This window comes from Schistocerca piceifrons, chromosome 6, assembly GCF_021461385.2.
Source record: "Schistocerca piceifrons isolate TAMUIC-IGC-003096 chromosome 6, iqSchPice1.1, whole genome shotgun sequence".
NCBI lineage: Eukaryota > Metazoa > Arthropoda > Insecta > Orthoptera > Acrididae > Schistocerca > Schistocerca piceifrons.
Genome location: NC_060143.1, coordinates 197017246 through 197045031, shown reverse-complemented (window position 1 = coordinate 197045031; position 27786 = coordinate 197017246). Strand labels below are relative to the sequence as shown.

Below are 27786 nucleotides of genomic sequence, written 5' to 3'. Positions count from 1 at the left end.
TTTTTGTCTCCGCTTGCTGTGAGTTACTGAGCCATATCATGAAACATAGTTGTCATCTAAAATATGGTCTGTCATGACTCACGCTGCCTGCAGGGGATGGTGGCCTAGTTGAATCTGCTGGTGAAAGTGAAGCAGAGCGTTAGAAGATTAAATTCTGACTGTCAGGGGATGTACTGATAGCTTTTTTACTTCAGGAACGGACTGTTGTTAAATCTTACAACTGCAATAAAATGCAGGTTCGTAGGTACTTGGTTGTTCTCTTTTTCAGATACGGGACACGAGGATCCAGTGCCCTTATATGGTGCGTTTGCCCGTAAAATGAAAATCGTTTTTGCAGTTAGCGACGAATGTGCTTCTCATTATTGTAAACCTATAGCTCCTCACCGTAGAACTGTGTGTGATTGTTGTTCTAATCATGTGTCGAGAACGCCGTCGATTAACATCAGACGTGGAAAGAGGTGTGGTTATGCGAAACCTCACCATTGAGTAATGAATAAATAATTCCTTTATCGTAAATGACATTAATTTCAAGAAACTGTAAGGAATATTTTGCACTACGAAAGGTACTATGCTGTTCTTTAGCCCCACGAATTTCAGGTACAGGTGCTTGTATCCCAACTGTGTTCATAGCTGTATTCACTCTTTAGAGGTTTACCACTGTAGTAAATTACACATCATTGTAGATGTTATAACGTAGAACGTATTTTAGGATCCAAATGAAGATACGGAGTGGAATGCAGCGTTGCGAAGACATGGTATTCTTCCTGCAAAGGAAAAGGAAATTACTGAAGAGGAAGTACTAAATATTGTTGAAGCAACTATAGAAGAGAAGCAGTCCAAAGGTAGGGCATGATTTTTTTTTTTTTTTTTTTTTTTTTTTTTTTTTTTTTTTTTTTTTTTACACTTAAATTATATATTTCAGTTTCAGAAACTTTCATGTGCTTTTCAAAGTTAATGAAAGCGTAGGAAATGTACAACACAGGCATCCTACCGAATCTAGAGTGTCTAAGCCAGATATTTAAATGCCAATTTATCCAGTGGACCTTCAAGGGGGAAATTTACTGACTGTGCAGATAAAGTGTGAAATTAGAACATGCCTACACTGAAAAAAGATAGATGAAAGAAGATATTTAAATATTCATGTGGCAACTACAACTGGTTTTACACTAACCAGATTATTTATTTATTTTAAATTTACCTAGTCCTGTTTTATGCAAAATTTAAGTTACGTTCTGATTTTGAACATCGAGAGCAAACACACCTGGAAATGCTTGGCATCCTCTAGTGCACAAAGTGTTTACAGTTGTGAGGTTTTTCGCTCTAGCTGTGGAATAATACTAAAGATGAGAACTTCTGCTATTAAATATATCTAACAGCAGCAGTGTTTTGGGTAGCTTTCTTTTTTATCTGCAATATCAGTGAATGTTTTCATTAAGAACTTCTTTTGTCTTTTAAGTCTTCATTACCGTTTATTGGTTACAAGTTTTCATGTTCTCTTCATTGATGCCAATTAACACTTGTCTAAGCTTTTCAGTCAAAAACTTAATCAGAATTTTACTATCTCATTTCATACATAAAGATAAATGCACAGGAAATTTCAGTGTAAGTATGCGATTGAGACGCATACTAAATGTCATAAAAACCTACACTAATCTTAATTTACAACCTTCAGTACAAGTTTATTACATTATTCTACAAAAGTAGCTTTTCCCTCATTTAAAAATTCTGTGATTGAATAATAACGTTCTTGCACAAAGATGACATGTAATTTTCTGTTTACCTAACCCAGTTCCACACCATGAGACTTTTTTTTTTCGCTTTTAATGTGGTATAAATTTTTATAACCATCTAGTGAGAAGTTTGGGAATAACGTTTTAATCTATGAGATGTTAACATGAGTCTTGTTTGTTTTTCTATTAACATATATTCACTGATGAGCCGAGGCATTATAACCACTGTTTGATAGCGTTTTGATGCACTTTTGGAAAGTGATCCAGCAGCAACTCTGCATGGCATGGATCCGACAAGTACTTGGTTCATTTCTGGAGTTATATGGCTCCAGGTATACATGCACATGTCACACAATAACCGAAAATTGTAGGCCACTTGTTTGTGAGTATGGAGCTGGCACCCAGTGGTGTCCCAGATGCACTCAGTCAGGTTCAGTTCAGGCAATTTGGTGGCTGATACATTGTGAGTTCACTATCCTGCTCCTCAAACTACTGTAGCACAATTCTGGTCTTGTGCCGTGGATAGCTATCTGTTGGAAATAAAGTTGCCAACAGGGGGCACAGAGCATAAAATGAGTGCAGGCGGTCCTATTAATCCCACGTGCATTTCCCCCATACATCGTATTATCGTCCTCACTAGCGAAGTTCCATAGCGGGGTGCAGATTTTGATCAGCTGTCTGCCTGTATGATGGCGTATCCTGGCTCTTCCTCGTATGTGGCGTTACGAGAAATATAATTCATCTGGCCAAGTGACACATTTCTGTTGATCTGTTGTCCAGTCTTTATATGATCTCATGCCGACTGCAGTTGTAATTGACAGTGTTGTTGGGTCAACATAGAAACACATAGGGATCGTCCAGTACAGACCCCGTGTTCCACATTGTGCTCCGAAACATTTGTGCCTGTGCCAGAATTGTACTTCATCAGGGCTACCATAGATTACCACCTATCCTGCTTTATGTAGTGGGCAAGTATTCGGCCTTAAAGTTCTGTGCTGAGATGTGGACGTCAAATACCTTGTCACGTACTCATGTTTTCACTGTCATTCAGCAACTGTCATTTATAACAACAAAAACAATCAATTTTTGACAAAATGATTAAATTGGATTGATAAAAAAAACCTACTCACCAAGCTAAGACAGAACACACACTTAAAAGAAGGTTGTAATTAGGCATGCTTTCAGAGCCAGTGGCTCCTCCTCGTGGAGTCCTCTCCAGTCCTTTTCTTTCACACCTCTTCCTTCCCCTCTGCCTAAAGGAGGAGCCACTGGTTGCGAGAGCTTGCCTAATTACAACCTTCTTTTACATGTGTTTTCTGCCGATGCTTGGTGAGTAGATTTTTTTTTATCTATCCAATTAGACCACTATCCTTTGATACTCATGACAGTAGTACACGTACAGCCGACCAATGTCGCGATTTCCAAGATGCTTGTTCCCAGGTGCTGCACCATAACAATCTGCCAGTATGTTAGTGGATTTCACCAAGCAAGTTGGGAGGATGATGGTCCAAACCCACTTCCAGCCATCCATATTTACGTTTGCCGTGATTTGCGTAAATCGCTCCAGGAAAAAATGCCAGGATGGTTCCTTTGAAAGGGTACGACCAGTTTCCTTCCCTATCCTTGACAAAATCTGAGCTTGTGCTCCATCTTTAATGACCTCGGTATACTTTTCTTGCTGCTTCACATGCCCTAGTTTTGCAGTGGGCAGCAGGCATAATGTTTTGACTCATCAATGTAGGTTGAAAATGGTTGCCTATAAATAATTATGCATTGTTATGTACAGTAAGAATCAGTTTATATATGTTAATGTATGGAATAATTAAAATATATAGAGTCATAAATAATAATTGGTGTGAATCCCTAGACTTAATATTACACAAATTTCTAATAATAGTTCTTTGTCTTAATAACATCCTATGTACACTACTTCAGTAGGCCCCTACCCCCAAAAGATTATTCTGAATCTTGCAAGAGATTCAAAGTAGCTGTGTTAAACAATTTCAAGCTATTTGTCAAGTAGTTTATATGAGAAGACCACAATAAATGTTTCTCTAAAATTATTCCATGAATTTGACAGAATCTTTCCTTAAATTCCTGATTTTGATAGGCAATTTGCTAGTTATTTGAGTCTGATTTTTTTTTGTTTTAAACTGTATTTGTTTTGTAAAACTTGTGTTTCCCCCATCAGTTAAAATGTTCAAATAATTTATGAGAAAGCAGCTGGGTGACATCTTAGAGAATGATGGTTATCAACAATGTCACCCTGCTACACTCCTGTAACTTTTTGTGTTTTTACTACCTTTGTCATGTTTAATTTTAATCCACCTGTCAAACCAGTATACTAAGCTGTTTAGGATATTAATTAATCTTTGGGGAATTTGTTCTCTGGATTCTCTTTCAATAACTTCAGTTACATCATCTAAAAATAAAACTGTGTAGGGTGTTATATTTAGAGATAAGTCACTTTCATAAAATAAAAGCAGTGTTACAACCCCCGACCTCAGGGGTTTAATATGTCAAAATGACAGAGAGGTATGGTTTGGGGGAGAAGGTTGACTCACACTGAAGCGTGCAGAGAAACACAGGCAAGTGTGTCATTGACTTTATTACAACAAAGGTACACAGCAGCCTTCTGCTGAACTTGGCAATGGCACTGCACAGCGTGTGCGCGTGAGTCATTGCAAATGCCAGAATCTGCAGCATCAGCGTGTGGTTGCCCAGCCTTGCAGGCATGGCAATCCCATTTGCGCCACGGCTAAGTGGCTGTCATGTGTGTGTTAACTGTGCCAGTATCCCAGAACATGGCTGACTGTTCCCACAAGTGCGACTTGTGGGTCCATGTAGAGCGCTGAAGGGAAACGGTCGACCGCCATCATTGTAGTGAGCCTCAGCAGATTCAGCCGTCCACCCAGGGCAGCTCATTCCGTAGATAAGCTCTGCACCCGGGACTCTGTGAGTTTGTGCCACAGCGCTGCCCCTGTGAACAACAGATTGCAGTACGCCAGACGATGTACCCAGAGAAAGGAGGCCAGTAGCCTTCTCACTCCTCACCCCGGTTTAGTTCCAAGGTACAGTGTGCCCCCCCTCAGCAATGATGCATCCGTGCAACGTAGGTTGGAGGTAGCTTCAGCGAGCCAGGTTGCTGCCAATGTCCATCACCAAAAGGTCGTCGTGGTCGACCTGCAACTTAAACAATAGTTATTCTCTCCTGTTCTAGACGGCAACACGAGAGCCCCTTCGAGCTTCCGTGTTTCCTTATTTATGTCTTTTCCCTACACCTCTGACATAGTTTCTCTGGAGGGGACAAGTAGTAATTACGAGGTCAGCTCTTGTCAGCCCACTTTGGCCCCTACACACATTTCACTAGGTGCTGCTGTAACTGCACTGTGTGGGTTCTTCACAGCATGTTGGTGCCCTGTGCTGCCCTGATTACTTCACGTTTGTGTACAGTGTGTCATCAGCCGTTCCTTCTAGCCTGCGAGCAGTGTCATAAAACTGTCTCACAGAATCATTTGCAAAATGTCAAAATCAGCCGTGCCTGCCTCCCGATATCCCAGTTGGTCCCTTAGTTACTGCCTTCCAGCCATAGATGTGTAAAATTTCAAGAATTCCCCAAATGCACACTTGTAATTATTCATGGCGAATCAACCAGACTGGGTCTGAAGTGGAACCTTGTGGGATGCTCCATGAAATAATTTTATGTATCTGATGTTGCAACTACCCTTTTCTTTCTCTCTATTAAATATGCTTTGTTCCATTTCAGAGCACTACTGTATGTTAACCATTCTTTCTAATTCACAGAACACTAGCAAGTGTTTCACACAGTCATAAGCCTGTAGCAACCAAGATGATAGGTTAACATTGGCTGCTGTAATTACATGAGCTGTCAAACAATTCACGTTCCAGCCACCAGAGACAATGGGTTTTGGTTTTTTTCTCTGTGTTTAGTGTGATTTTCCATGAGTTTTACATGATAATGTTAACTTCTTGGCAATTATGGACAGTCTTGTGTTGAACTCTTCTCTAGTGCTAACTAGTCTCAGGTATTATAAAGTACCTTTTCTGTGTTTTAGTTAATAAATGTTATTTGTTACTGGTTCACTAGAGGTCATATTTTGTACATTCGGCTGAGTATTACAAAAGCGCAGTTATAGTTGTTCGGACAGCTAAAACCTAGAGGCACCAATGTTAGTGACCCGAGCTTGATCTTAGCATATCTGATCAGTCCACAAAACCAGAAGCAGCAGGAATAACTTTCAGTAGGGAATGAATAAATTTCACAAAATGTGAAACACATCAGCTGCTGAAGTACCTTCAGGATCATGACTCCCTGTAAGATTTCCACCATTCTGACCTTGTAACCCTGCATTATGGTTTGCACAGATAGAAGTGAACTTTCGTTTTTCCAAAATAGCTATGTATTCGACCAAATTTTCCTTGGTAGTTAGCCAGCTCCATCATCATTTTGCAGCTGAAGTCAAAGGTGTAATAACTGCACCTCCTGAACGGGACTCCTATAACAAACTCAAGGCCAAATTAATTCACAGGACTTCCACATCATAAGAAGAGCATGTGCAACAAGTCCTAGTGCAAGAAGGTCGCTATATGTCAGGCACTTACGCAGTAAAGTCAATGCAGGCACTGTATATGATACCTTACTATGTATGCTGTGGAGTGGCTGTCTTCCAGTGCAGATGAAAGCTTTAATAATGTCCCAGACTGAAGTGCAATTAGATGCCATTGCGAATCTGGCCAATACGATACAATATGCGATATTCCCAACTTCGATCTGTGCAGTGGTAGCACAGTCCAACAGTGTTTGTCATCAGTGGTGACTTGCGCAGATTATGATTGCCTCGTAGATAAAGTGAATGCTCTTAGTAAACAGATTAGTTAACTGCTGTCTCATTGCAACTGAAGCAATGACAGGACGCTGTCACAAGGGATCGGATAGTCGTTCGTTCCTCTGCAAACTCCTAGGCTCCGAGTGTTGCAGCGCAGCAGCCTTCTGTTTCCTAATCCCACAGGAAGTTTGTAGATGAGGTGCACATGTGCACCTCCCTTGTGCGCACCCAAATTCGAGTGACAGGCAGACATAGGCACATCTGATTGCCGATTGCTGTCACAGCATCTCTCTTATCAGTGATCGAAAGAGGGGACAAAAATTTGTTGTTGACATTAGTTCAGACTTGTGTATTTATTTATGTATATTACTTTGCAATAGCTGGCCACAGATTTAATTCTCCTTCTTTGCAGCAAGCAATTCATCCATTGTGACTTAACGGCAGTCAACATATTGACGTAGACTTGGAACAGTGGCATGTCTTTCCCTGGAATTTCACTGTTGCCGATATCACGGAACCGGTAATCAGAGATGATTTCCTGGTGCATTATCATCTGTTACTGAATATGATGAATGCAAGATTCATCGACAGCATCACAGGCCTTTAAACTGCTGGATTCTGATCCAACACAGTGCTACACAGCACCAAGTTTGTCTAGTTAAGAGGTTGTAAATACACCAAGCAACTTGAACATTTTCCAGCTATAATGTGACCTTCAGAGAGGTACTTCACAGTACTGTCCATTACATTAAAATGACTGATGGCTCACCAGTTTTGTGCAGACCTAGGCGATTAGTTCCTTATGGTCTGGTCATAAAAGTCAGAATTCAACTCTGTGCTCAAAGAAAGTTTCATTTGGCCTGCTAACAGCCCATTATGACTTCTCCATCAAGTACCCAAGTAGTACAGTGTGTGGCGCCTGTGTGGTGGTTATGAAGAGCTTAATGCAAATACAGTGCCAGACAATTACCCAGTACCGCCGTTAAGGGATTGTAACTACGCTCTGCATGGTGCGACCGTTTTTAGTGTGCTAGGCTGCGCAAAGGCCTTCGTGCAAATTCCTGTGGCAGATGAGTACATCCCGAAAACAGCCATAATCATGCCATTTTGCTTGTTTGAGACTCTCTTCATAGCATTTGATCTGAGCAATGCTGCACAGTCTTGGCAAAGGTTTACCGACTGTGCTGCAAGGATTGTCATTCTGTTTTGCTCACTGTATGATACCTCATGTTTCTGCCTCACCCAATCAGTTCCAGCAACACGAGGTGGAAGTCTGTAAATGATTAAAGCAACATGGTATGGTATCGAATACTACGAAGTGTGTATTTGGACAACCACAGGTTTATCTTCTTGGGCCATCTGATTTCATCAGCGGAGTCACTACTACATCCAGAAAAAGTAGAAGCCATAATGAAAATTCCATGGCTTGAAACTTTCAAGGATCTACACTGTTTCTGAGGAATGCTAAATTTTTTTTGGCGTCATCTACACCACCTTACCAAGTGGCGAGAACCACTGAGTGCAGCACTTTCCAGTCATAAAACTGGAGGAAATTCTCTGATTCAGTGGAGAGACAAGATTGAGCCATACTTTTGAAGTAGCAAAACGTAGCAAATGTCGCACTTCTGGCACATCCCGCATTGGATGCACCTCTTGTGTTGGTGGTAGGTGCTAGTCAGATTGCTATCATTGCAGCATTACAACAGCTAGTCGACAACACACTTGCCTTTTTTTCACTCGAGCCTTCACCACTGCTGCAAAAATGGAATGGTTAAATTCAAGAACTTCTTGCTATTTATGAATCAATCAGGTACTTTTGCCCTCAGATGGGAACCAGAGCGTTCACTTTTTTATTTGTCTGTGCTTTTGACAGAATGACGACAGCTGCTATCCACAACAGTACAATCATTTAGAGTTCACTGCCCAATTGAGCATTGACATGCACCATATTTCGGGCATTTACAACATTGTGGCCGACTGTCTGTCTCAGATTAGCAGCATAGCAAACTCTGTTGGCTTTGCACAACTTGCAAAGGCACAGGAATCTGACCAGGAACTCCGAAATCTACTGAAAGGTGCATCGTCCACCCCACAGCTACAAATGGCTGATGTTCCTGATGCATACATGATATTTCTGGTGGAAGGCCTCATCCTTTTCTGCCACCCACATTCCACGGATGTGCCTTTGACAGAATTCACAACCTGTGCAACCCTGGTGTTAGATCATCAACTCACCTGGTTTCAAAACATTTTTTATGGCCTGGCATGCAAAAGTATCATCACTAGTGGACTGACTTGTACATCCATTGCCAGCAAAGCGACATATCCCATCACATGCATACACCAGTAAGAGATTTTCTAGACACAGTTTCTGCGCATGCACGTTGATGTAGTAGATCCTCTGTCTTCGCCAAATGGACGGTCCTATTTTTTAACTGCAGTCAGTTTTTTCACTCATTGGTGAAAGCAATGACCATCGACAACATTTCAGCAGAAACCCTAGCCTCTACCTTTGTACCAAATTGGATTTTGCTCTTCAGCTACTGTCTGCTGCATATCAGTACAGACTGCAGCCGATAATTTGCTTCAGAGCTATTTACTCAACTTAGTAGCAAATTCTGCAGTGCTGTTCTTTATTGGACAACAAGGTATCACCCAGTGAACAATGGCATGATTGAACATTGGCACCATTCTCTGATAACTTCACTGATGTGTCATGACACTAGTTGGTTAACTGTGTCATGACACTAGTTGGTTAACACCCTTATCCAAGTCCTTCTCGATATTCACAACACACCCAATGATATGCCATAATATTACGACCACTGCCCACCATGACTTTGGATGCCACCTGGTGGCATTGCGTGCACTTAATGCAGTAACGAAAGTTTGTAAGCAGAGCAAAAACAGATGGGAGATCACCCTAGTGAATATATGGGCTGCAAGTGGGGAAATCCATTGAGATAAGGGACTTTGACAAAGGGCAGATTATTATGAAGCTGGTCAAATGTTCATATGATACAGTCATGAACTTCTATGGGAAGAGGTAGAGGGACAGTGAAACAACCACTATGCACTAAATGGTTGGACACCCACAACTCTTTATAGAACATGGGGTTTGGAGGCTTGTCTGCTCTATAAAGTAAGATAGTTGATGATTTGTGGCACCTCTGCTGAAAGGGCAAAATACTGGTGCATGCACAAGTGTTCCGGAGCACACCATTCATCCTACATTGCTGATCATAGAGCTCTGCTGCAGATCATCTCTATGTGTGCACTTGTTGACCCAATGACATTGTCAGTTACGATTGCTGTGAGCACAGGACTATCTGGATTCGACTGTTGATCAATGGAAAAGTGTTGACCTTTGAATGAATCACATTTTTGCTACACTAGGTCAATGGTTGTCTCCACAAATGCCATCATTGAGATGAACGACGGCTCAAAACGTGCAGCACACCACAGTTATGGGCTGGTGGAAGTAGTATTATGCTATGGGAGATATTGTCCTGCACTTGCATTGGAGCTGTGGTAGAAATCGAAGACACGCTGACATCTGCGAACCACCCGCATCCCTTCATGCTTGATGTCTTACACGACAGTGATGCCCATCTTTCAGCAGTATAACTGTTCATGTCTCAGAGCCAGAACTGTGCTATGATGATTTGAGGAGCATTATAGTGAGCTCACATTGATATCTTGGCGACCAAATTAGCCTTATGTAAATTGTATGAAATGCACCTGAGTCACTATTGGCTACCATCTCCGTGTACGCAAATCAGCACCCTGCTATTTACATGAATTAAATGGCCTGTGTGTAGACTTCTAATGCCACATACCTCCACAAACCTGCCACAAACTGTCTGATTCTTGAAACTGAGAATCAGTGATGTATTTTGTTCCAAAGTTGGACAAACAAACTATTAAACAGGTGGTTATATGTTATGGTTCCCCAATGTATAAACCAGACTTGGATTTTTCATAAGCAGAGCTCATTTACAGTGAAGCTCTATGGCTCCCTGGTGAATTCATTGACCCAAGTTCGATGCATCTTCCTGACCATGACCAAAAAGCTTTCATTTGTCACCTGAAGGAACAAATTGCGTGCATTCACCCCCATGAAGCAAGTAGACATGGCACAAGGCCAGTCTGCATGCCTTGTGATTTACAAACATGCACATGTCATGCTACACACAAACAGTGTCAAACCAGTGCTACAATTTGCCTTACACAGGCCCACATCTTGTCATCAAAAGAGGAACATGAACTCTGGACATTGTAGTGAATCGCAAAACTACCACAGTCTTCATTGACAGAGTTTCCAGCTTACATTTTCCCAGAGCTCTCTCTCTCTCTCTCTCTCTCTCTCTCTCTCTCTCTCTCTCTCACACACACACACACACACACACACACACACACACACACACCACAGAGCCATCCTGAACCTCATTCATGCTCAAGCACAATCGCATCTGTCCAAAGCAGCCCCTTACCTGAATGTTGAACATGCTCCAGGTGTTGAGCGCACTACCCATTGCACAAGCCCCAAGAAGTGACCAGGATCATCAGTTACTGTCAGCTGCTGTGTTTCGCACTCGAGCCACCAGCGGTGCTGCATTTTTGTTTGTTCTCTATGTGCAGTGCGATGTGCCATGAACATCACAGAGGACACTAATATCTTGGCATTTATGGATAGTTGTATCAAACTCCTCTCTGGTACTAACTAGTCTCAAGTGTTATCAAGTAACTTTTCTGTGTTTACTAGATAATAAACGTTATTTGTTCCTGGTACATTGGAATGCGTATTTCATACACTTGGCCAAGTATCTCGAACACACAGTTATAGCTGTTCGGATGGCTAACACCTAGTTGTGCTGATATTTAGAGGTAAATCACTTACATAAAATACAAGATTGAGCTTGAAATGGAAATACAGGATTGAGCTTGAAATGGAACCATGTGGGATGCTCTGTGAAATAATTTCATGTATCTTTCTAATTCATTAAGTACTAGGGACTGTTCTCACAGGTGTAAGCTTTTGTGCAGTCAGGTAATTCCTGTGGTTTTTTTGTTTTGACTTGTTCATTGATATGCAAATTTTATCATTAAATTTGTTGATGGTAAATCGATTTAATGTGATGATAATAGCTTTCGCTGAAAAAAGTTGGGTCTGAGTTGCAACAAGATTATCAAATACTTTTGAAAAATTAAGAAACTACTTTGTTAGTCAGTAGTGTCCTGCATCTTCGGATCTATTCTTGAACAAGGGCTTTACTACTGTATACCTCAGATTATTACTTCAAATTCATTGTGAATGGGGTCCTGATATTATACTAGTAACTATTTTAATTTCTCTAATGGATGTTTCATCTGATCCAGTTGAATTTTTATATTTTTAGAGATAATAATTCTTCTACTGCATCTTTAGCTATGATTCCTTAAAATTTTGTTAGAAGCTTTGTGTTACCCTGATCCAGACCAGGACATTAGGGATGGACATTACCAAGCTAACCAATTTTTATCAATATCTGGATGCATTTACAAAAAGTTCATTGAAATATTCTAATATTTCTGAAGGATTTACAATTGTTTGTCACCTAACTCAATTTTGGGAATTTGTGAACTCCCAGCTGTGACACTTTGTGGTTCACTTGTGCAAAAATATTGGACATGCCATGGTATTATAGTTTAAGGGAGAAAGTTGTAATTCACATATATAGCCATTTACACACTTAAAGGTGTAGTTTGATAATAATGGGACAGGTGATCATTTATGATACGGTGTTTCAGGAGTTTGTTGGTGTTCCAAGAAAACAGGAGGATGAGAATACACGAGGCAGACAGTAATCTAATAGTATTATATTTACAATTGTTCATTTTTTTTTTAATATATCATTCTTCATCACTTATCTATGATGAACTCTTCTGCTCTACTTATGGTATGTGTTCCATATTGTCCTAGTCACTTCATTTTACATCATTTGACAGTACTAATTTTGAAATATCCACAATACTTAGGTTTTTAATTTGTCAGCATTACCCTTTCACGTCCTGTGCCTGAAATATCTACTTTCATAAACTCTAGAGTCACATCTTCATTTACTGATACAAGATTTATCTTGATGAAGAAAGCTCTTTTGTCCACACTATTCCATCCATTTTGTTGTGCTACGTAATGTCAGTTGTTTCCCTATCATTCTGGTATTACTGTCATTGCTATTTATGTCTCCCTACTTGAGTTTGTTCTATATTTTAGGTCACTTTGCCTACATTTACTTTTCTTCTTACATCACTTCACTTGCTTTGTAAAGTATGTCTGCTGAGTACCAATTCTATGACAATAGCATACATTTTCTGTTCTCTGTGGTTTTCTTCCCTAATATATTTCATATGAATCCCCAATAAACTTTGTAAAGGCAGTGCCTAAGTTCATCTCCATTGCTATCAAAGCTGAACCAATTTTCATCTTTAATGTTGTTGCTGCTGTGATATGCTGAAAGCTGACAAAATAAAGTGTTATTTATAGTAATGCAATCCTTGTCTTGTTTTCTATTCATGACTTAAGAAAAGATAAAACATGTCCCTCGTTTCTCTTCCCCTTGCCCCACCTTGCCCCTAGCTGCTGATGCATTGATAATGATTCTGAACTTTGTTACAGGAACAAAAAAATTAGAACAGTGTACTCTTGATGAACTGGATGAATTAGAAGATGAAGAAGATGAGAGAGTGTTACTGGAGTATCGCAGAAAGCGAATTGCTGAGATGCAAGCAGAAGCTGCAAAGTCAAAGTTTGGTGAGGTAAAGGAGATAAGTGGAGAAGATTATGTTCAAGAAGTCAACAAAGCTGGTGAAAATATTTGGGTAGTCTTGCATTTATATAAACAAGGGTAAGTTAGTTATCGACTGATCTAATTCATGAATAGTTCTTGGTTAGTAAAAATACAAAGTTTCATTTTTCTGACTATTGTTTACAGCATCCCATTATGTGCATTACTCAATCAGCATTTATCACAACTTGCCGCAAAATTTCCAGCCACAAAATTTTTGAAAAGCATATCAACAACATGTATACCAAATTTTCCTGACAGCAACTTACCAACTATTTTTATATATTATGAAGGAGAACTCATTAAACAAATGGTTGGGCCTTTAAACTTCCGTGGAATGAATATGACTGTTGAAGGTAAGGTCTTCTTTAATAGTATATAATTTATAGTTCAACATGTAGTAGTGCCACATTTACATTTACAATTTTACACATTGTGTGTTATGAATTATTTTTGCATATATTCTGTAATAATCATCTTTTCAACCGTTAAAATTTTAGACACATTGTTCTTCACTTCCAAGCGTTTATCAGCTTTACATTTCAGATCAGTTATTTGTTTTTAGTTCTCTCTTATACTTCAACAAAATAATGCTGTCATGTCAAATCATTGCTCCCACCCCTCCGCAGATTTTATTTTATTTTCCTGATCAATTTGATTTATTCATCCAGGGATAATTTCATAATGATGGAGGATTTGTCGTCATAATACAATGAAAATAAATAGTTCAAAACACACATGTATATTATGTGTATAAGTATGCTTTTATGAGGATAGAATAGGGTAGGACAAGTGACTGGACATGGCCTCAATGAAGGAAGCTTCCTGGCATTTGCCTGAAATGATTTATGAAAACCACAGGAAATCTAAATCGGGATGGGTGGACATAGCAAACTCTATTCTCCTGCACTGCCTTATTCACTGCACTGCCTGTTTAGTGCCAGAGTACAGAGAGTGGGAGCTCCTGGCGACAGTTAACGATGACAAGCAGCCATGGCTGTTGCAGAGGGATTCACATGGGAAGAGTCTCTAGTCAGAGTGTTTGGCTCCATTCCAGATGATTCGCTACTAAGAGGATCAGATGTCCTTTCACTAATGACGGCAACACCCAAGCAGTCCCATCATAGAAAACAAACCATTCCAGTGCAGTGGCCGTGGCATGAGAGGAAAGTTGATTCAAAAGAAATGGTGAGAAATACCATTTTCAGTATATAGTTTGTACACAAAGAGCCTCTGTGCAAACATAGAACAACATGGTATCAATTTTTTCTGCCCTGTCCAACAAGGGCCAAAAAACGATAGGGTATATACAGGCTTTTATTTTAGCTTTCAAAGATGATATATTACCTGAAAAAGTAAAAGCCGTGTATTCAAAAGTTGCAAATTGAGCGTATGACTTCATACTACATAAATGATCCCATCTGTAGATGGTTGCAGCATAAGAACACTCTAGCAGTGACTCACATGTATCAACTGTGGAGAGCAACTTTTCCCTTGGTCTCTAAATTTCCGAATTTTAAAGAAGAAAAGAAAGATGCAAGAGTATAAAACCTTTGACCATCCTTCATATTTTAAAACAAAAATATGTACTTCACAACCATGGTGACTTAGCCTCTAAGCAATGGTGAAGATGAACACATTTTCCTCAATGTCAGGCTCTGATGGTCACATGAATACATCTGTTTTGAGGAGCACAGGATCCCCCCCCTAAATGCTCTGTTCCCACTACACCAACATTGAGGACCTTCTTAGTTCCCCGAGACATGTTGCCGTACTTAAGTGAAACCTTTCAGTCCAAAGTTACTTTATACTAGGCCTGCTCACCAGACTAATGCTGCATTGAAGACCATCAACATTCAACTGTTGGTTGACAGAGGCACAAGGTTTGGGCTGCAGAGCAGTCGTTTTATCCTCCTATCCTGATAGCCTCCAACTAGAGAAAATTCAATGAGATGAGTAAACTTAGAAAGAAGACAAAAAAGGTGAAGATGGATCTACAGTTGGTGTAGAAATTATGCAGGTTGACAGTGTTTTCACTCAACAGATGATGCAGGCAAAAGCTGAAATGTGACCCATCCTTTCAATTCCTTCCCACCTCTTCTGGAGTATGCCTTCAGCCGTCTTCATCTGCATCTGCATCTACGTACATACTCTGCAACCCACCATACTGTGCGTGGTGGAGGGTACCTCGTACCACAACTAGCATTTTCTCTCCCTGTTCCACTCCCAAACAGAACGAGGGAACCTTAATGGTTACTTTCATATCCTAGCACAACTTAGACTCCTACTGTCATTTTATCCAGCAGTATGTATGGTCTTTCAGGAAACTCAGTTGTCTTGCTCTACATCATCACCGTGCCTCTTTTAAAAACAGTTGTCCCTGAAAACTCATCAGATTATATCTGTACATTTGTACTTAAGGAGTTTTTAGTTATCAAATACCACTCAATACAGCATAAGAAGGGTCTATACAATATTATGGAAATGGAAGAGGATGTAGATGAAGATGAAATGGGAGACATGGTGGTGCGTGAGGAGTTCGACAGAGCACTGAAAGATCTAAGTCGAAACAAGGCCCCGGGAGTAGACAACATTCCATTAGAACTACTGACAGCCTTGGGAGAGCCAGTCCTGACAAAACTCACCATCTGGTGAGGAAGATGTATGAGACAGGCGAAATACACTCAGACCTCAAGAAGAATATAATAATTCCAATCCCAAAGAAAGCAGGTGTTGACAGATGTGAAAATTACCGAACTATGAGTTTAATAAGTCACAGCTGCAAAATACTAACGCGAATTCTTTAGAGATGAACGGAAAACTAGTAGAAGCCAACCTCGGGGAAGATAAGTTTGGATTCCGTAGAAATATTGGAACACGTGAGGCAATACTGACCCTACGACTTATCTTGGAAGCTACATTGAGGAAAGGCAAACCTACGTTTCTAGCATTTGTAGACTTAGAGAAAGCTTTTGACAATGTTGACTGGAATACTCTCTTTCAGATTCTGAAGGTGGCAGGGGTGAAATACAGGGAGCAAAAGGCTCTTTACAATTTGTACAGAAACCAGATGGCAGTTATAAAAGTCGAGAGACATGAAAGGGAAGCAGTGGTTGGGAAGGGAGTGAGACAGGGTTGTAGCCTCTCTCCGATGTTATTCAATCTGTATATTGAGAAAGCAGTGAAGGAAACAAAAGAAAAATTCGGAGTAGGTATTAAAATCCATGGAGAAGAAATAAAAACTTTGAGGTTGGCCGATGACATTGTAATTCTGTCAGAGACAGCAAAGGACCTGGAAGAGAAGCTGAACGGAATGGACAGTCTTGAAAGGAGGGTATAAGATGAATGTCAACAAAAGCAAAACGAGGGTAATTGAATGTAGTCGAATTAAGTCGGGTGATGCTGAGGGAATTAAATTAGGAAATGATACACTTAAAGTACTAAAGGAGTTTTGCTATTTGGTAACAAAATAATTGATGATGGTCGAAGTAGAGAGGATATAAAATGTAGACTGGCAATGGCAAGGAAAGCGTTTCTGAAGAAGAGAAATTTGTTAACATCGAGTATTGGTTTAAGTGTCAGGAAGTCGTTTCTGAAAGTATTTGTATGGAGTGTAGCCATGTATGGAAGTGAAACATGGATGATAAATAGTTTGGACAAGAAGAGAATAGAAGCTTTCGAAATGGGTATATCACATAACTAATGAGGAGGTACTGAATAGAATAGGGGAGAAGAGGAGTTTGTGGCACAACTTGACAAGAAGACTGGACTGGCTGGTAGAACACGTTCTGAGGCATCAAGGGATCACCAATTTAGTATTGGAGGGCAGCATGGAGGGTAAAAATCGTAGAGGGAGATCAAGAGATGAATACACCAAGCAGATTCAGAAGGATGTAGGTTGCAGTAGGTACTGGGAGATGAAGAAGCTTGCACAGGATAGAGTAGCATGGAGAGCTGCATCAAACCAGTCTCAGGACTGAAGATCACAACAACAACAACAACAACAACAGCAGCAGCAGCAGCAGCAGCAGCAGCATAAGAGACTGTGGCTGTCTTTTATGGATTGTAGTATCCTTAATGTCTGCCTTCCTGACATATCAAAAGATGGTTAACCTGATGTATCAGCTACCTCCAGCTTTTCCCCTCCTGGGTGATTTCAGTGCTCGCAACCCATTATGGGGCAGTGTAGAATATACACCCAAGGTTGTCTAAGAGAACAAATTATCACAGATCTTGACCTACATTTGCTGAACACTGGCACTCCAACTGATTTTAGTGTGGCCTGTTGCAAATATTCGGCCATCAATTTCCTGATCTGTAGCTGTAGGTACCCATCAGGCCCATTGAGAGTAGAAACTGATCCTTCGTCATTGTCATGTCCCTCCCACACTGAAACTCAACCAGTCACCCACCAGAATGGGCCATCAAAAAAAACTTTAACACTGCTCTCCCATCTGATGCTACTCCATAAGGGATTATCAGTTACCAAGAACATCAAAGATCACAAGCTCCAATGACTTAAGTGACCATCCCCAGTTGAAAACTTTATTGCTTTTAAAAGGTTTTCTCCTGGCATTGTCAGAGCTGTTAAGAAAGAAATGTCAGTACATAGGGGCCCAAGTCTCTTCTTCACTAACAGGGGTGAAGTTGCTCTGTATCTAAGGCCACCAGCTATCAACCCTTACTACTAATATCCCTTTAAATGGCAATGTCGATACTAACCCTACTGTTATGGCAGAACTGTTTGTGGCACACTTTGTTCAAACATCTGCGTCCAGCCTTCGATCTGCACAAAAGATAGGTAACGCCTGCTTCAATGAATGACAATCCTCAGCATTCTGAGCTTTGGCCATAAAATGGCACCAGGACCAATGGAACCCACACTCAATTGCTGATGCTGCTGCTGCTGCTGCTGCTGCTACTACTACTACTACTACTACTACTACTACTACTACTACTACTATCTGTGGATTACCAATACCACATTTGTGTGGTCATTAATCATATATGGTGTGAGTTCACAGTTGTCCCAGTCTCGAAACCAGCTAAAAATTCATATGAGATAGACAGCTATAGATCCATCTGTTTCATGAATGAATGTTCTGTGTAAGTTGGTGAACCAACAATTGCATTGGTCTCTTGATATGAGGAGTCTTTCTAGCAATTGCCAGTGCATATTTCATGAGGGTCAGTCACAACCGACCATTTAATTTACCAGATTTATCTATACTGCTGGCTTTTGTTCCCTCCAACTCCTCGTGGCTGTCTTCTTTGACTCATTGTGTTACCACACTGCTTGAGTGAGGGGGTTTCACATGCTCCTCCCAATTTTTATTTAGAATTTTCTACTTTCTGGTTCGACATTTGAATTGGTGTGTCCTTAATATGCTTCGTACACAAGATAATGGAGTCCTACTGGGGTCTGTGCTGAGAGGGACCTTTTTTTTGGATAGCTGTCCTGTTAATCACTGCTTAAGGTCTCATTGTCCCTGCATGTTTTCAATTTTTGTATTTATTACAGTTCTTAAACCATGAGTGTTTTGAATGCTGGCCAAATGGTGCTACAAGAGAATCACAATACTGGAAACCTCATGCATGGCTTCCAATTTTTCACTGGCAAACCTGTGCTATACTCTTCTACCAACCTAGAATTATTCATCCACATCCAGAACTTTAGCTTCACAATGAACTGCTCGATGGGGTAGAGTCATCTCACTTTTTGGAACTTTTATTTTTGCCCGATTGACTTGGTTTTCACATATTTGGCAGCTTAAAGAGAAGTGTGGTGAAACTCAACAGTCCCTGCTGCATAAGTAACAGATACTGGTATTGTGAACAGCTCCAACCTATTATTACTTTACAAAGTAATTCTTGACTGGATTATGGGAGTCTGGCTTCACAGGTATCTGGCTCCATCAGGAGGCAACTACAGGACCCTTAAAATCTATGGGCCCCTTAAGGGCAAGCACTATTGAGGCCCTCCTGGTAGAGGCTGGGATTTCTCCTCTACAGATCAGACATCTTTGAATTTGCAGTATATGTCTGCAACTTCCCTGAACACCCGAATCACCATATCCATTTCCCCGACGGGGAAAGTCATCTCCCACAGAGGTGGCCCATGTCTGGCATCCAAGTAGCAGTTCATTGGTGTTTCTTCGCTCTGACCTCCTCCTCCCACCCACCTTTCCCCCATGTGCACCTCATTCTTCAGACTAAAGACTAATAGAAATAGTAAACACCTCTGCATTTCCACAGTTATTCAGCTCAATTCTTGGCAGATTTACTAGTTCAAAAGACATCTTTACTGACAGTTTAGGGGTAAAAGATCACATCGGCTATGCCATCACACTATCAGTGTGTCAAGAACAGCACTCCCTATCTTATAGGTGCAATGTTAGTGGCCATTATCATTCTATTATACTAGCACTTGGCCCTGTTGAAAATTCCCTGATCTACAGTGACACTAAGGAGGTAATGGGTCAAACTGATGCTATTCTTGGAACCTGTTGGTTTTGACAGTGCAAAACCTTATTTGGAGCTTGATTGTATTCCTCTAGACAGCAAGCCAGATAGTGATTCCAGAGAATGAGCTAGCTGATGATCAGTTAGCAGAGGAAGCTACTGTGATGGAAACCTTGCAGATTTGAGTTGTTGTTGTTGTTGTTTTGTCTTGAATACAGAGACTGGTTTGATTCAGCTCTCCATGCTACTCTATCCTGTGCAAGACTGTGTACATCCAAATAACTACTGCAACTTACATCCTTCTGAATCTGCTCAGTGTATTCATCTCTTGGTCTCCCTCTACAATTTCTACCCTCCACGCTGCCCTCCAATACTAAATTGGTGATTCTTTAATGCCTCAGAACATGTCCTACCAACCAATCCCCTCTTCTAGTCAAGTTGTGCCACAAATTCCTCTTCTCCCCAAATTCTGTTCAGTAGCTCCAAATTAGTTACATGATCTACCCATCTAATCTTCAGCATTCTTCTGTAACACATTTCGGAGGCTTCAGTGCTCTTCTCATCTAAATTATTTATCATCCGTGTTTCACTTCCATAGATGGCTACGCTCCATACAAATACTTTCAGAAAGGACTTCCTGACACTTCAATCGATACTCAGTGTTAACAAATTTCTATTCTTCAGAAATGCTTTCCTTGCCATAGCCAGTCTACATTTTATATCCTCCCACTTCAACAATCATCAGTTATTTTGCTTCCCAAATATGAAAATTCATTTACTACTTTAAGTGTGTCATTTCCAGATCTGATTCCCTCCACATCAACTGAATTAATTCACTTACATTCCATTAACTTTGTTTTGCTTTTGTTGATGTTCATCTTACATCCTCCTTTCAAGACACTGTCCATTCTGTTCAGCTGCTCTTCAAAGTCCTTTGCTGTCTCTGACAGAATTACAATGTCATCGGCTAACCTCAAAGTATTTATTTCTTCCCCATAGATTTTAATTCCTGCTCCAAATTTTTCTTTTGTTTCCGTTATTGCTTGCTCAGTATACAGATTGAACAACATCAGGGATAGACTACAACCCTGTCTCACTCCCTTCTCCACCACTGTTTACCTTTCATGCCCCTCAACTCTTATAACTGCCATCTGGTTTCTGTACAAATTGTAAATAGCCTTTCGCTCCCTGTATTTTACTCCTGCTGCCTAAAGAATTTTAAAGAGAGTATTCCAGTCAACATTGTCATAAGCTTTCTTTAAGTCTACAAATGCCATAAATGTAGGTTTGCCTTTCCTTAACCTATCTTCTATGGGAAGTCATAGGGACAGTACTGCCTTGCTTGGTCCTACATTTCTCCGGAATCCAAACTGATCTTCCCCGAGGTCGGCTAAAGTTTTTCCATTCTTCTGTTAAGGATTTGTGTTAGTATTTTGCAACCATGACTTGTTAAACTTATAGTTCGGTAATTTTCACACATGTCAACACCTGCTTTGTTTGGGTTTGGAATTATTATATTCTTCTTAAAGTCTGAGGATATTTTGCCCGTCTCATACATCTTGCTCACCAAATGGAAGAGTTTTGTTATGGCTGGCTCTACCAATGCTATCTGTAGTTCTAATGGAATGTTGTCTACTCCTGGGGCCTTGTTTCGACTTAGGCCTAGGTCTCTCAGTGCTCTGTCAAATTCTTCAATCAGTATCATATCTACCATTTCATCTCAGTGCTCCTCTGTTTCCGTAATATTGCCCTCAAGTGCATCACCTTTGTATAGACCCTCTATATACTCCTTCCACCTTTCTGCTTTCCCTTGTTTGCTTAGAAATGGTCTCCCATCTGAGCTCTTGATATTCATACAGGAGGTTCTCTTTTCTCCAAAGGTCTCTTTAATTTCCCTGTAGGTGGTATCTATTTTACGTGCTTCTGCATCCTTACATTTGTCCTCTAGTCATCCCTGCTTAGCCATCTTGCACTTCATGTTGAACTCATTTTTGAGACGTTTATATTCCTTTTTGCCTGCTTCATTTACTCGGTTTTTGTATTTTCTCCTTTCATCAATTAAATTCAGTCTCTCTTTAGTTAGCCATAGATTTGTACTAACCCTTGTCTTTTTACGTACTTGCTCCTCTGCTGCCTTCACTATTTCATCTCTCAAAGCTACCCATTCTTCTTCTACTGTATCTCTTTCCCCTGTTCTTGCAAATGGTTTCCTAATGCTCTCTCAGAAACCTCTACAGCCTTTGGTTTTTTCAGTGTATCCGGGTCCCATCTCCTTAAATTCCTATCTTTTTGCAGTTTCTTCAGTTTTAGTCTACAGTCCACATCTGCACCTGAAAATGCCTTACTACTTAAAACCTGGTTCCTAAATCTCTGTCTTACCATTACATAATCTGTCTGAAACCTTCCAGTGTCTCTAGGCCCCTTCCACATATATAACTTTCTTTCACGATTCTTAAACCAAGTGTTACCTATGATTAAGTTATGCTCTCTGTGAAATTCTACCAAGTGGCTTCCTCTTTCATTCCTTACCCCCATTCCATATTCACCTACTACTTTTTGTTATCTTCCTTCTCCTACTATCGAATTCCAGTCCCTCATGACTATTAAATTTTCGCCTCCCTTCACTGTCTGAATAATTTCTTTTATCTGTCATCAGTTCTTCATCATCTGCAGAGCTAGTTGGCATATAAACCTGTATTACTGTGGTAGGTGTGGGCTTCGTGTCTATCTTGGCCACAATAATGCATTCACTATGCTGTTTATAGTAGCTTACCCGTACTCCTATTTTTTAATTCATTATTAAACCTACTCCTGCATTACCCCGATTTGATTTTGTATTTATAACCTTGTATTAACCTGACCAAAAGTCTTGTTCCTGCTGCTATCGAACTTCACTAATTCTCACTATATCTAACTTTAACCTACCCATTTCCCTTTTTAAATTTTCTAACCTACTTGCCCGATTAAGGGACCTGACATTCCACACTCCGATCTGTAGAACACCAGTTTTGTTTCTGCTGATAAAGACGCCCTCCTGAATAGTTCCCAGCTGGAGATCCAAATAGGGGACTATTTTTACCTCCAGAATATTTTACCCAAGAGGACACCATCATCATTTAACCACACAGTAAAGGTGCCATGTCATCAGGAAAAATTTCACCTGTAGTTTTCCCTTGCTTTGAGCCATTTGCAGTGCCAGCACAGCAAGACCTTTTTGGTTGATGTTACAGGGCCAGATCAGTCAATCATCCAGAATGTTGCCCCTGAAGCTACTGAAAAGGTTGCTGCTCCTCTTCAGGAACTACACATTTGTCTGGCGTCTCAACAGATACCCCTCCATTGTGGTTGCACCTACGGTATGGTTATCTGTCTCGCTGAGGCACACAAGCCTCCCCACAAATGGCAAGGTCCATGGTTCATGGGGGGAGGGGAGGTATAGGCATAAGAATCCAACTCAGGTCAGAGCTGTGTCTTCAGCTTTTCGAGACACAGAATGAGGGATGGCAATTACTAGTAAAAAGTCAAGGGCCACAAAGCGATCTTCTCTTTGGCCTTCCCAAAGGTAATTTGTCCTTTTCAGCTCTGTATCAGCCATATCTGGCTGACTCGCAGTCATGTCCTCCACTGAGATGGCCCCACCCGTTGTCATCGTGACACCCCTGTTCAATGGCCTGTACCCTTTTTAGAGTGCCCTGACATCAGTGCTTTGCAGCAAGCTTGAGGACTCATCATCTGTGCTGTTAGATGGTGACATCCAAGTGAAAGATGTAGTTTTAACTGCATTCATGAAAGTGGTTCACCTACTGTCATTTGAAGTTTGCCACCATGCCTCTCATCTGTTTTTACCATCCTGTGACAGCCCTTCTGAGGGGCTGCTGGTTGAGTGGGAAAATTTTTCCCCTGCCACATGACTAGCACAGAGGGTGGTTGGGGAGGGGTGGGGGGGTGCTTGTAGTTGGCCACCTCCCTCACCTCACTGTATTTTATTACTTTTTTGTGGGGTTATTTTCCCTTTGCTTTACTTCTTACTTTATTATGTTCATCAGATGGTATCAGACAATTGCTTGACTCGTTCCACATCTCTGGAGGTGGTTCTCCTGTATGGGAGTTACGGAACAAAATGAATCAATTAATTTTCCACCTCTACCTTTTTTATGCATTTAAACCATTCATTTTCAAACTTAAAACCTTGGTGACAGTTCCTCTCATTTATTCTGTAACTGTAGATAACTGCCATCAAATTCTGAGAAATAAATGATTGACTTAGTATACTGAATTAAATACTTAACCTTTAATTCTGATTTAGGTCTATTTGTGTACATAATTCTGATTCAGATTTGCATCATTTATTTGTATACATATTGCATAATAGTGTAGTATTTCACTTACTGCATGTTTCAGAGCTTGAGTGGATACTAGGAGAAGCTGGTGCTGTGAAAACAACACTTGAAGAAGATCCAAGACCTAAAATTAAGGATGTGCTCTTTTCTAAGCTAAAAAATACAGCTGATGATGATGATAGTGATAATAATGACTGGTAATAAAAGCAAGACTCAGTCTGTGATGTGTAATTATTCTCCGTCCCTCCATCCTCATTTTTTACTCATATTATGCAAGATGATGTGCATAATTAATGCTTATCTGTGGACTATTGAAAATGTAGTGCCTGGTGGGTATACTGGTTCAGTTAGTATAGTAACTGCCAAACTTCCAAGTAAAACAGAAGCAAGGGAACTGCACTGCTTTTTCTGTATAATAAATTATTTTGTTTAGTTGGTGTCTTGCAGTTAACCAAGGACCTTAAGATTTTGCATGAACCGAGGTCTGACAGCCACATTACACAAGAAAATGCGATAAGGGTTAATATGTAGTAAAAACCTAAGAAAACCTCCCGTTTTCGTCATTTGTCGTCGTAATGACGTAATGCCAGATCGTCACATTGGTCGCTCTTGGTAACGTTTACATTTATCGTCTGGAAATTTGTCACGTGCTGAGGTATCCAGTGGCACCACTAGCAACAAAATAGAAGCTTCTAAGTTGATGCAATCGGCAAGTAAGAAATAGTACTAGTCAAGATTTAGTTGTGAAAAACTCAATTATTGGCCGGTTTTGGTGCCTTGCAGTTGACCAAGGACCTTAAGATTTTGCATGAACCGAGGTCTGGCAGCCACACTACACTATAAAATGCATTACGTGTTAATACATACTAAAAAATCCAAGAAAAACACACGTTTTCGTCATTTGCTTTCGTAATGACATAATGCCAGATCGTCACATTGGTCGCTTTTCTCTCAGAAACGTTTACATTTATCGTCTGGAAACTTATGTCGAATGCTGAGGTATGCGGTGGCACCACTAGGTACAAAATAGGTGCTTCTAAGATAATGCAATCGGTAAGTAAGAAGTAGTACAAGTGAAGTTGTAGCTATCGAAAACTCAATTTTTGACCGGTTTTGGTGCCTTGCAGTTAACCGAGGACCTTAACATTTTGCATGAACCGAGGTCTGGCAGCCACATCACACGAAGAAATGCGAAAAGTGTTAACATGTAGTAGAAAGCTAAGGAAACCTCACGTTTTTCTCATTTGTCTTCGTAAAGACGTAACGCCAGATCGTCACATTTGTCGCATTTCTCTCGTAAAAGTTTACATTTATCATCTGGAAATTTATGTCACTTGGTGAGGTATCCAGTGGCAGCACTTGCAACAAAATGGAAACTTCAAAGTTGATGCAATTAGCAAGTAAGGAGTAGTACAAGTCGAAGTTTTAGTTGTCGAAAACACCATTATTAGCCGGTTTTGCAGTTGACCAAGAACCTTAAGATTTTGCATGAACCGAGGTCTGACAGAAACATTACACGAGAAAATGCGAAAAGTGATATCGCGGAGTAAAAACCTAAGAAAACCTCACGTTCTTTTTTGAGGTAAGTTCCGTTTTTTTTTTTTTTTGTTATTTATGTATGTTTTGTGTATTGGGTATAGGTTGGAAACATTCGATCTCACGCGTCGGCTTTGACCCGTGACGTAAGGGACCTACACATTGATCTGTAGCGTAGCCCTGAATACGAGGTTAGGTTGGGAGTTTTTTTTTGGAATGCGGCCGCGGCAGCGGCCGCCTATGATTCGAAAATATTGATTTGACACTAATGAACATGTATACGTAATATGAAGCAATTTGATGAACATATTGATCTGTAGCGTAGCCCACTTGAGGTTAGGTTGGGAGTTTTTTTTTGGAATGCGGCAGCGGCCGCCTATGATTCGAAAATATTGATTTGACACTAATGAACATGTATACGTAATATGAAGCAATTTGATGAACATATTGATCTGTAGCGTAGCCCACTTGAGGTTAGGTTGGGAGTTTTCTTTTGGAATGCGGCCGCGGCAGCGGCCGCCTATGATTCGAAAATATTGATTTGACACTAATGAAGCCTGTGGGGGGATGGGGGGGCACTGCAGACTCCCCCCACCGCATAACGACACATGATGATCAAATTTTGAAAAAAAATGAAAAATTTTTTCCGTACCTGCTAAACTGCATAAGTGCCGATGTATGTAGGTGTAAGGGAAGCTTTCGTTTCTTAGTTTTCTATTGGGGGATGTGATCGGTAGGTTCTGTTGAGCTATATAGGTTAAGGGAAGTGTCCGATTATGGATAGGAATGTGTTTTTTGGTATTTGGTCAGTTTTGTGATGTTGATTTATTTCGTTGTTTTGCGTGGTTTTGAATGGCGGTCGGTGGCTACATTTCTGTATATTTAGTTTCTCCGCACCCAAAAACCCCTAATTTCCCACGCTTGTCCCGTTATAGTCATTAGGCTTTTTGTGAAACTTGTGTATTTCAGTGTTTACAATACGTATGCGATGTTTTTATATCCGCCATATTGGAATTGTTTATAGTCGTTTCCGCGGTATTTGTGACGTCGTGGGTCGGTCGGACGCTTCTGTATTTCCCGTTTTCGTCATTTGCTTTCGTAATGACGTAATGTCAGATCTTCACATTGGTCGCTTTTCTCTCGGAAACGTTTACATTTATCGTCTGCATATTTATGTCACGTGCTGAGGTATCCAGTGGCACCATAGCAACAAAATAAAAGCTTCGAAGTTGAAACAATCGCCAAGTAAGTAGTAGTACATGTCAAGATTTAGCTGCCGATAACTCAATTATTGGACGGTTTCGGTGCCTTGCAGTTGACCGAGGACATTAAGATTTTGCATGAATTGAGGTCTGTCAGCCACATCACATGAGAAAATGCGAAAAGTGTTAATATGTAGTAAAAACCGTAGAAAACCTCAAGGTTTCTTCATTTGTCTTAGTTATGACATATTGCCAGATTGTCACATTGGTCGGTTTTCTCTCGGAAACGTTTTAATGAATCGTCTGGAAACTTATGTCGGATGCGGTGGCACCACTAGGTACAAAATAGAAGCTTCTAAGTTGTTGCACTCGGCAAGTAAGAAGTAGATGAAGTCAAGTTTTAGTTACCGAAAACTCAATTATTGGCAGGTTTTGGTGCGTTGCAGTTGACCGAGGACCTTAAGATTTTGCATGAACCGAGGTCTGGCAGCCACATTACACGAGAAAATGCAAAAAGTTATAATATGTAGAAAAACCTAAGAAAACCTCCCGTTTTCGTCATTTGTTTTCGTAATGATGTAATGTCAGATCGTCTCATAAGTCGCTTTTCTCTCGGAAACTTTTACATTTATCGTCTGGAAACTTATGTCGCGTGCTAAGGTATGCGGTGGGACCACAAGGTACAAAATAGAAGCTAAGTTCATGCAATCGGCAAGTAAGAGGTAGTACAAGTCAATTTTTAACTGTCGAAAACTCAATCATTGGCCGGTTTTGGTGCCTTGCAGTTGACTGAGGACCATAAGATTTTGTATTTAGCGAGTTCTGGCAGCCACATTACATGA

The 27786-nt window shown here is 40.5% G+C and overlaps 1 protein-coding gene across 3 annotated transcripts; it reads left to right on the top strand.

The window, feature by feature from the left end:
* The first annotated feature begins 37 nt into the window (after positions 1–37).
* LOC124802660 (viral IAP-associated factor homolog) lies at positions 38–24425 on the top strand. 3 transcript variants are annotated; one of them, XM_047263567.1, is made up of 5 exons: positions 38–301; positions 710–842; positions 13236–13464; positions 13552–13760; positions 24268–24425. In XM_047263567.1, the coding sequence occupies exons 1-5, from the start codon at positions 299–301 to the stop codon at positions 24405–24407; spliced, it is 714 nt and encodes a 237-aa protein (XP_047119523.1). In that variant the 5' UTR covers positions 38–298; the 3' UTR covers positions 24408–24425. The 3 variants fall into 3 exon arrangements, with proteins under 3 accessions (XP_047119523.1, XP_047119522.1, XP_047119521.1); XM_047263566.1 differs by having other exon boundaries at positions 44–236; XM_047263565.1 differs by lacking the exon at positions 38–301 and adding an exon at positions 313–563.
* The last annotated feature ends 3361 nt before the right edge of the window (positions 24426–27786 follow it).